The following is a 10,202-nucleotide window of genomic DNA, read 5'->3' on the forward strand; positions in this document are numbered from 1 at the left end:
CTCAATTTATTTTTGGATTGTGTATTGTTAGACTGTTGGAGCTAGAAAACAAGCATTTCTCTGCACCTGCGATAACATCTGCAAATCTGTGTAAGCAACCAATAAACATTGATTTGAAAATATTTAGGTACAGGTTATGGTAGGGACATCCCAAGGATTCTACTTAGTAACTACCATGGGTGTGTGGTCTGCAGAGTGTGTGGACAATGTGGACAGCACCAGATATACTTCATTTATTAACTAAATGAAATTATGAAAATACCCTTTTAGTGTAAGAGCTTTTTGAAAAGACTGCCTGAAATTTCTGGTGGGATAGTGTTTTGGCCTGCCTGGTGATGCAAATTAGTTAATAGGCCAATTATTGCTTGAGAAATTGCTCTTTGCTGGTAAACTATTTTTGTTTAATTTTTAACATTTTGAATTGAAAACTATCACATTAAGGAACTTAATTGTTACCCAGGAATGATTTGATATTGAGATAAAACCGGCTGCATTGGAACTTTAAAGTATTACTGACGGCACGCACCGGCTTGTAAAACGATTGTACCCAATGATGGCCTCTGATTGGCTCACCTACTTTCTGTTTCAATATTTGATTGGTGTGAGGCTTAATGCCTAAGTAATATGCCCATTCCATTGGTTGGTTGGAGTTAACCAATGTTCAAGGTTGTCTTCTTGCTGTTTCGTCAAACTGTCAAGTCTGCTAGCTAGCTACCTCTGGAGCATCCTTCTGGGGCTCATTGTTCTAGAATTAGTATTAAAGCTTATTACTAAGAATGAGAAGAGTTACTGTTTTTGTGAACGGGACGTCCAAAAATGGCAAGGTGCGTAAAGTTAGCTTAGCTATTGAGCTAACGTTAGCTAGCTAGCTAATTTAATACAGCCTCATCTTCGACGCAACTAAGCCACTAACGTTAACAGCCAAATGTCCAAACTAACTGGTTTAGTTGCATCGAAGTTATGCGGCCCATAATTTGTGTAGCTAGCTAACGTCAGTGGTGGAAAAAGTACTCAATTGTCATACTTGAGTAAAAGTAAAGATACCCTAATAGAAAATTACTCAAGTTAGTCACCCAGTAAAATACTAACGTTACTTGAATAAAAGTCAAAGTACTTTGTTTTAAATATACTTAAGTATCAAAAGTGAAAGTATGAAACATGAAAGGACCTTATTTTACATATCAGCAAGAAATAAAAATAAAAGGTTTAATTGATACCTTGATAGGGTTAGTGTTCCCACACTGAATATCTCCATGTTGCAGCGCTTGTTTGCGGAAAACAGACAGAAGACAAGCGGTTACCACCTGTGCTAATTAAGCAATAAGGCCTGGGGGGGTGGTATATGGCAATATACCATGGTTAAGGGCTGTTCTCATGCGCAACGCGGAGTGCCTGGATACAGCCCTTAGCCATGATATATTTTTTATCTGAAGGATTCTTTCAAGCTGATGAAAGATAAGGGCTATATGTTTCAAAAGCCGTTTCGCAAGCGATGATTATTGACGTTTCTAAACCTAAAAACACAGCATCGGGATTGTAGTTCACATGAGCCAGTCGTGGGCGAAGCTAATGGCTGAAAACTGTAGGGAGAAGGCTGAATGCAACCTAGAATTTTCTCACGAATGCCAAACCCTTCATTGAGACAGTGCCACATTTTCATTTGTTTAGAAATCAAAAAGAAAGAAAAGTTGTCTTGCAAATTCAGCAGGCTCTCACTTTTAGAAGTTCCGTCTTTATTTTATTACTTATTATTATAGTTAATGCCGTCTTTGGTGTGCTTTGCACAAGCATCTTTTTCCCCAAACCTATCTATTTTTTATTAAGTCATACATAAAGTGTTAGATTGTGTGAAGTTTACTAAATGTGTAATGTGATATATTTTAACATGACTATTTTTAACTTCTTATGGCTGCAGGGGCAGTATTGAGTAGCTTGGATGAAAGGTGCACAGAGGTGCCCAGAGTAAACGGCCTGCTCCTCAGTCATAGTTGCTAATATATGCATATTATTATTAGTATTGGATAGAAAACACTCTGAAGTTTTTTTAAACTGTTTGAATTATGTCTCTGAGTATAACAGAACTCATATGGCAGGCAAAAACCTGAGAAGTTCCACTTCCTGTTTGGATTTTTTTTCTGAGGCTGCTAGATTTTCAACCAAGCTCCCATTGACATTACAGCGGTATATGGATGAGTTTTCACTTCCTACGGCTTTCACTAGATGTCAACAGTCAATAGAACTTTGTCTGATGACTCTAATGTGAAGGGGGGCCGAAGGAGACAGGAATGATTCACCACTGCCATGAGGTGACCACGCATTGAACACGCGCGTTCATGTGAGAGGCAGCTCCGTTCCATCGCTCAACTGAAGTCAATGTAATTCTCCGGTTGGAACGTTATTCAAGATGTATGTTAACAACATTCTAAAGATTGATTCAGTACATCGTTTGACATGTTTCTACTGACAGTTACGGAATTTGTGGACATTTTGTCACGTTATAGTGGACGCGCTTTGTGACTTTGGAATTGTTTACCAAACGCGCTAACCAAAGTAGCTAATTGGACATAAATAACGGACATTATCGAACAAATCAAGCATTTATTGTGGACCTGGGATTCCTAGGACTGCATTCTGATGAAGTTCATCAAAGGTAAGGAAACATTTATCATGTATTTTCTGGTTTCTGGCGGCTAATTTGGCTAATTTGGCTATTGTTCTGAGCGCAGTCTCAGATTATTGCATGGTTTGCTTTTTCTGTAAAGTTTTTGAAATCTGACACAGCGGTTGCATTAAGGAGAGGTATATCTATAATTCCATGTGTATAACTTGTATTATCATCTACATTTATGATGAGTATTTCTGTTGAAACGATGTGGCTATGCAAAATCACTTGATTTTTTTGGAACTAGTGAATGTAACGCGCCAATGTAAACTCAGATTTTTTTATATAAATATGAACTTTATCAAACAAAACATGCATGTATTGTGTAACATGAAGTCCTACGAGTGTCATCTGATGAAGATCATCAAAAGTTAGTGATTCATTTTTTCTCTTTATGCTTTTTGTGACTGCTATCTTTCGCTGGAAAAATGGCTGTGCTTATTGTGGTTTGGTGGTGACCTAACATAATCGTTTGTAGTGCTTTCGCTGAAAAGCATATTTGAAATCGGACACTTGGTGGGATTAACAACAAGATTACCTTTAAAATGATATAAGACACATTTTTACATTTAAGTCATTTAGCAGACGCTCTTATCCAGAGCGACTTACAAATTGGTGCATTCACCTTATGATATCCAGTGGAACAACCACTTTACAATAGTGCATCTAACTCTTTTAAGGGGGTAGGGGGTTAGAAGGATTACTTTATCCTATCCTAGGTATTCCTTAAAGAGGTGGGGTTTCAGGTGTCTCCGGAAGGTGGTGATTGACTCCGCTGACCTGGCGTCGTGAGGGAGTTTGTTCCACCATTGGGGTGCCAGAGCAGCGAACAGTTTTGACTGGGCTGAGCGGGAACTGGACTTCCTCAGAGTAGGGAGGCGAGCAGGCCAGAGGTGGATGAACGCAGTGCCCTTGTTTGGGTGTAGGGCCTGATCAGAGCCTGAAGGTACGGAGGTGCCGTTCCCCTCACAGCTCCGTAGGCAAGCACCATGGTCTCGTAGCGGATGCGAGCTTCAACTGGAAGCCAGTGGAGAGAGCGGAGGAGCGGGGTGACGTGAGAGAACTTGGGAAGGTTGAACACCAGACAGGTTGCGGCGTTCTGGATGAGTTGTAGGGGTTTAATGGCACAGACAGGGAGCCCAGCCAACAGCGAGTTGCAGTAATCCAGATGGGAGATGACAAGTGCCTGGATTAGGACCTGCGCCGCTTCCTGTGTGAGGCAGGGTCGTACTCTGCGAATGTTGTAGAGCATGAACCTACAGGAACGGGTCACCGCCTTGATGTTAGTACAGTGGGGAGAACAAGTATTTGATACACTGCGATTTTGCAGGTTTTCCTACTTACAAAACATGTAGAGGTCTGTAATTTTTATCATAGGTACACTTCAACTGTGAGAGACGGAATCTAAAACAAAAATCCAGAAAATCACATTGTATGATTTTTAAGTAATTAATTAGCATTTTATTGCAAGACATAAGTATTTGATCACCTACCAACCAGTAAGAATTCCGTCTCTCACAGACCTGTTAGTTTTTCTTTAAGAAAGCCCTCCTGTTCTCCACTCATTACCTGTATTAACTGCACCTGTTTGAACTCGTTACCTGTATAAAAGACACCTGTCCACACACTCAATCATACAGACTCCAACCTCTCCACAATGGCCAAGACCAGAGAGCTGTGTAAGGACATCAAGGATAAAATTGTAGACCTGCACAAGGCTGGGATGGGCTACAGGACAATAGGCAAGCAGCTTGGTGAGAAGGCAACAACTGTTGGCGCAATTATTAGAAAATAGAAGAAGTTACAGATGATTGGTCAATCACCCTCGGTCTGGGGCTCCATGCAAGATCTCACCTCGTGGGGCATCAATGATCATGAGGAAGGTGAGGGATCAGCCCAGAACTACACGGCAGGACCTGGTCAATTGACCTGAAGAGAGCTGGGACCACAGTCTCAAAGAAAACCATTAGTAACACACTACGCCGTCATGGATTAAAATCCTGCAGCGCACACAAGGTCTCCCTGCTCAAGCAGGCGCATGTCCAGGCCCGTCTGAAGTTTGCCAATGACCATCTGGATGATCCAGAGGAGGAATGGGAGAAGGTCATGTGGTCTGATGATTCAAGAGCCACTGTATGTATGAGGAATTTTAATTATGAGATTTCTGTTGTTTGAATTTGGCGCCCTGCACTTTCGGTGGCTGTTGTCATATCGATCCCGTTAGCGGGATTGCAGCCATAAGAAGTTTAACACACAAAATAAAAATGTTTATTAATAAAATATTTCATCCATTGTCTACCTCAAATGAAGGGGATGATGACTCTTTGCAAGATGGAGGGAATCTGATTTCATTGGTCCTTAATTCGCGGTTTAGTAATTTCATTAAATTTCATTCGGAGTAAGTGGAGTTAGGCTGCCCCGGAGCAGGTTAGTTCTGAAGGATTCGTTGCCATAGAAATTTACCTGACCAAAAGGTGAGCCACTTTCGTATGACCAGTTATCCCGAGTTGAACTCAGAGTTGACTAAAGTTAAGTCGCTAACTCCTGGCAGTCTTTGTAGTTTTGAACTTTGTTGTTGTTATCTGTCTATAAGCAGTGCTCTAGCTGTGTGTCATCATGTCATATTGCTGAGTCTATCTTTAAGTTAGCAAGAAATAATGGGTTTGCCCAAATCAGTCTTTTGTGACAATAACTCTGTTTTCCTTTATTAGGTTGTAGCTGTGTATGGGACCTTGACTGACCTGTTATCTGTAGCAACCAATAAGTTGGGAATCAGAGCCTGTAATTTATACAATGGAAAAGGTGGTCTTATAGATGACATAGCGCTCATCAGGTATTGTTAACTTCCTTCAACACTTTGTAGTTTCATGCACTTGGAAGGTCCTTACTCCTGCCAATATTGCGTATTAATTTCTCTACAATTTCTTCTTATTATAGGGATGATGATGTTTTGTATGTCTCAGAGGGAGACCCCTTTTTTGGTGAGTTTGTGTCCTCTAATTCTTTCCTTGCATACCATTTGGTTTGAGTTATCCCTCTGAATACTGTTATTATCTTAGACCCACAGAATGATGTCAGGGCTAGAGACGATCGGCCTGGGGCACACACCGATTGGCTGACGCTTAATATTGGAGGGCGTCTCTTCACCACCACACGGTAAGCAATGGAGGAGTTATTTCCATGGTCTATGAACATCAGAAGTCACAAATGAACATCTCTCTCAGTATTATTGCCATCCACTTTATCCTTTGGGCACTTCTTTCCTCACAAACTGATCTTTTTTTACAGGAGCACCTTGGTCAGCAAGGAGCCAGAGAGCATGCTTGCTCACATGTTTCGGGAGAAAGGTACAAATAATTAAGTCTGTCACATCTACCACTAACCCTGCTACCTTTTCTTTTGTGATTTACACATAATGATGTCCCCTCTATCCTTGCTCTGCAGCTGTATGGGGTAACAAGCAGGATGAATGTGGGGCTTACCTGATTGATCGCAGCCCAGAATACTTCGAGCCTATTCTTAATTACCTGCGACATGGCCAGCTCATTATCAATGAAGGAATCAATTTACTTGGTATATATGGCATTTACAGCCAGAACTTTCATTACCTTTATTCTATGATACTGCTCACAGATGAATGAGAACACTTCAGTTGTGCATGTTGAATACAGTATTTAGATTTCTGAAATCTTGACAATATATTAGCTCAAATCAGTAAATTAAATGTGAATTTCAGGGGTTTTGGAGGAGGCCCGTTTCTTTGGAATTGAGCAGCTTGCTGAGCAGTTGGAAGTAGCAATAAAGGTGAAGAACTCAAGCTACATATTTCAAATGATTTATTACATTTCAACACAGCATATTGATCCATGTCACCCCATGCTTTTCTCCAGAATAACCAGACACCTGAGGACCACTCTCCCATCTCTCGCAAGGAGTTTGTTCGGTTTCTGCTGGCTACACCCACCAAATCAGAGCTCCGCTGTCAGGTAAAACGCAACACATTTGCAACAAGGACAACGCACTGTTGAACATTAGATGCAGTCTAACTAACATGACACGTGAACCTGACAAATAATACATTTATCCACAAGGGACTTAATTTCAGTGGTGCTGATCTCTCTCGCCTCGACTTGCGCTACATCAACTTCAAGATGGCCAACCTGAGTCGCTGCAACCTGACACATGCCAATCTATGCTCTTCAAACCTGGAGCGCGCTGACCTGTCTGGGGCCAACCTCGATGTGAGCCCATAGCTCCTTCACTAGCCTATGAAACCTACCCGTTACACCGTGTCAACATTTCAGAAGTGAGCAGTATTTTGTACGGACTGATTTTGTCTTTCTGTTTTAGGGTGCTAACTTGCAGGGTGTGAAGATGCTCTGTTCAAATGCTGAGGGGGCGTCTCTCAAAGGATGCAATTTTGAGGACCCATCTGGACTCAAGGCCAACTTAGAGGGTAAGCTTTCTAATTGATTTGTATGATAAGAGGAATGAGAAATATGGAACCGATAACACTTGTATAACCTTTGGTGTTGAACATCTAATTTCTGTCTTATTAGGTGCCAATCTGAAAGGGGTTGACATGGAGGGAAGTCAGATGACCGGAATTAACCTGCGTGTGGCCACTCTCAAAAATGCTAAGCTGAAGAACTGTAACCTGCGGGGTGCCACTTTGGCAGGAACCGATCTTGAGGTAAGCTGAGGGCATTTAAGAGGATTAATCTTGAGACAAAATAATTAAGTCAAATAGAATTAGACTACTCTTGTAATCATTTTAAGTTTGTTGTTAAAGGTTTGTCAGTTAGATACCATTAAGTTGTATATCCTAAAATAACTGTATTATTACAGTTTTATTACCATGACATCTAAGGTTAGTACCAAGAATAATGACTGTGGTTAGTACCAAGAATACTGACTGTTGAGTTTCGTTTTACTCCTCACAGAACTGTGATCTGTCTGGCTGTGACCTACAAGAGGCCAACTTGAGAGGGTCCAACGTGAAGGGGGCCATTTTTGAAGAGATGCTGACTGCATTGCACATGTCTCAGAGTGTTAGATAACTCTCCTGCACATTCCACCTGGGTTCAGGCTGGTTAATCTCATGGATGCCTGGCAAAGGTCTTCATTTGCCAGCCAATCCCACCCACCCCTATTTTCAAGCTTCTTGGACCCTTGTGCAATACAGGTAGTTTTATGCACATCCCTGGCATTCCAGCTCATATACTAGCTTTAAATAATTTGCACTAGAGCACATTCAGGGATATTTGTTTCTGTTATGTAGTGGACGCTTTTACCTGCCTTTCCTTATTTATCCCCAAAACCAAAATATTTCATGTATGTTTACTATTATGTCTGGATTCAATCCTACCTTATTACTATTTTTTTTAATTCTAGATGTATACACACTTGATTATTTAACGCAACATCTCTGAAAGTCAAAGATTATTAAACTAGTAAGTGCATGAAGGTTTAAAGTAACAATATAAGGGCATGGTGGGACTGTACATTCTTATCAATGTACTTAGTTTTATGCCAGATATGCTTTATGATTAGGATAATGTTTTTTTTTTCTAAGCCAAAGCCATACTGTAGCATGATAAAAATGGCAAAAGAGTTTGCTGTTATTGCACCACCTAATTATGCTGTGGATTTCATTTTTCTTATAATACTGTGGCTGTTGAAACAGAATTTCAAGAATGCAATGTACTCTTCCTTGATAATCACTGAAGTCAAAAGCTGCCTCTTGTGGTGTTTGGTGTTCTCTGTGAATCTACCTCCTTATTTTTTACCGCTTTCTGATTTATATCTAGTTGCATGCATTTCATGGTGGTTTTTGCCTCTTGTTGTATGAAAACCATTATTCATCATATCCAAATATGATAATCAAAGTGAATAAGATATTTTTTAATAGTGTTACTGTCATGTTCAAGCTTGTGGATCACCTACTTGTATGAGGAAGATGGTTGTATAACAAAACTCACACCACAATGAATTGCATATAATTCAATCATGTTTTGAAGTTATACTTTGCACAAATCTGTCTTAAATTAAACATTTTGTTCACTAACTTCTGTTTTATTTACTCGCAGGACACCAAAAAGTTGAATGTGGTGCTTGTAGTGTTTTTTTTTTTTTTTATCCAGTGCTTACAAAACTTGTGCGTTTTATAAGGATAGCAAAACATTAGCACTGCTGGACTGTGATTTTAACAATCTGTCAGTTTGTTTTTGCATGTTTAAAGACTGTATTTTACCAGTCTACGACTGCAGAATTGTTTTCTAGGTGTAGCTGAAACCTTTTTGAGATGCAATATTCTCTCTCTATACTCTATTCCACAGTAGGTACTCTTTTGTCATGATAATGAAGGCAATCATAAAGAATATAGCACCTTGAGTGTGGAGATCGTCAGTATCAAGACCTTGTAGAAAAGAACAATGGTTATTTATTTTGATATAACATATTGAAGAAATATGGAATGAAAGTTAGTTCAAGACTGGGGTGTTTCTCTTCCTCCCCTGTCTATAATTATTGCACTCAAGCACAAAAATGTATTTCAATAAACAAAAGCCACTGTGTAATTACAAATGAAATACTGTTTTCTTTTCACTAACTTCCCAGAAGAACACAAAGACCATGTGCCTAATTCATTTTATCGTTGCTGCTGTAAAAGTGCACAATCATTCCCAAAGTGTTAAGCTTTTAAAAGGCTATTTGTGGTGCCTGAAGTGGAGGTGCTTAAAGCTGCTCTGTAATATATTTTTGAGTGGAGCCTTTTTCTGTAATCCACTTCGTGTCCTCCTGCAGCAGTGATGGAACTGGTGGGTGTGGCACATGGGAACTAAGCTGCCTATAAAACCTCAGACACCTGAGTTGCTTACCGAAAGTAATAAGGCTGACTTTGCAGAATGGAAGAGAAAAAGGTCTTGTTGCTGCTGCTTTTGGTAGCGGCTCTAGTGTCACAGGGTTGCTGTCAACATTGGTCCTATGTCTTGAACCCAGGGGGGAAAAGAGTGACTGACAGCCTGTCTGACACCCTGGACAATGTAAGTACTTTACCTATTCATAATATGGAAGCAGAAGTAGCTAGGTCTTTTACTAAAGGTTGTGATGGTAAAGTATCCAATGATGGAAGGGATGTTCCTATATTTGCATTGTAAAATCTAGTTAAAATGACAATTCTACAGATGGCTGAAGACCTTCCGAAGATAGACACATCTTGCAGTTTGTTTGGCTGTGCTGATGTCTCACCTCATCCTCTTACTTGTGAGTGACATTTACAATTTTGAATATACATTTCCCTTCAAGAAGCTACCCAGAAGTTGAATATAAAGGGACATTGTGTTGGTAGTTAAATATTGCAACTTTTTTAATGTATGTTTTTTTTCTCTCAATGTTTTAAACAATTTGTATCCAAATTGTAAGTCATGTTTTTAATTTGCTTTTTTCTAGGCAAACCTCGCTGACAGACAAAGTGGACTCAATAATATATAGCAAATGTATGCTAGCTAACTCTATTAAACATTGCGGTGCCATCATTGTG

At 39.9% G+C, this 10,202-nt stretch overlaps 2 protein-coding genes across 2 annotated transcripts; both read left to right on the top strand.

The window, feature by feature from the left end:
• Positions 1–690: 690 nt before the first annotated feature.
• LOC111957404 (BTB/POZ domain-containing protein KCTD9) lies at positions 691–7,948 on the top strand. Its single transcript, XM_023978205.2, has 12 exons — positions 691–824; positions 5,374–5,495; positions 5,600–5,643; positions 5,722–5,818; positions 5,951–6,009; positions 6,107–6,235; positions 6,399–6,466; positions 6,553–6,648; positions 6,754–6,903; positions 7,013–7,118; positions 7,222–7,355; positions 7,606–7,948. The coding sequence occupies exons 1-12, from the start codon at positions 777–779 to the stop codon at positions 7,720–7,722; spliced, it is 1,170 nt and encodes a 389-aa protein (XP_023833973.1). The 5' UTR covers positions 691–776; the 3' UTR covers positions 7,723–7,948.
• Positions 7,949–9,480: 1,532 nt separating this feature from the next.
• LOC111957848 (progonadoliberin-1-like) lies at positions 9,481–10,197 on the top strand. The gene is made up of 3 exons (XM_023978881.2): positions 9,481–9,705; positions 9,847–9,925; positions 10,112–10,197. Exons 1-3 carry the CDS (start codon positions 9,568–9,570, stop codon positions 10,123–10,125), a joined length of 231 nt encoding a protein of 76 aa, XP_023834649.1. The 5' UTR covers positions 9,481–9,567; the 3' UTR covers positions 10,126–10,197.
• Positions 10,198–10,202: the final 5 nt, after the last annotated feature.

The sequence above is a fragment of the Salvelinus sp. IW2-2015 genome, linkage group LG33 (genome assembly GCF_002910315.2).
Source record: "Salvelinus sp. IW2-2015 linkage group LG33, ASM291031v2, whole genome shotgun sequence".
Classification (NCBI taxonomy): domain Eukaryota; kingdom Metazoa; phylum Chordata; class Actinopteri; order Salmoniformes; family Salmonidae; genus Salvelinus; species Salvelinus sp. IW2-2015.

Coding starts and splice junctions, on each gene's coding strand:
- LOC111957404 (XM_023978205.2), top strand. CDS start 777: ATGAGAAGAGTTACTGTTTTTGTGAACGGGACGTCCAAAAATGGCAAG. Junction 6,010..6,106: donor TCACATGTTTCGGGAGAAAG/GTACAAATAATT, acceptor CTTGCTCTGCAG/CTGTATGGGGTAACAAGCAG. Junction 6,649..6,753: donor AATCAGAGCTCCGCTGTCAG/GTAAAACGCAAC, acceptor TTTATCCACAAG/GGACTTAATTTCAGTGGTGC.
- LOC111957848 (XM_023978881.2), top strand. CDS start 9,568: ATGGAAGAGAAAAAGGTCTTGTTGCTGCTGCTTTTGGTAGCGGCTCTA. Junction 9,706..9,846: donor TGTCTGACACCCTGGACAAT/GTAAGTACTTTA, acceptor ACAATTCTACAG/ATGGCTGAAGACCTTCCGAA.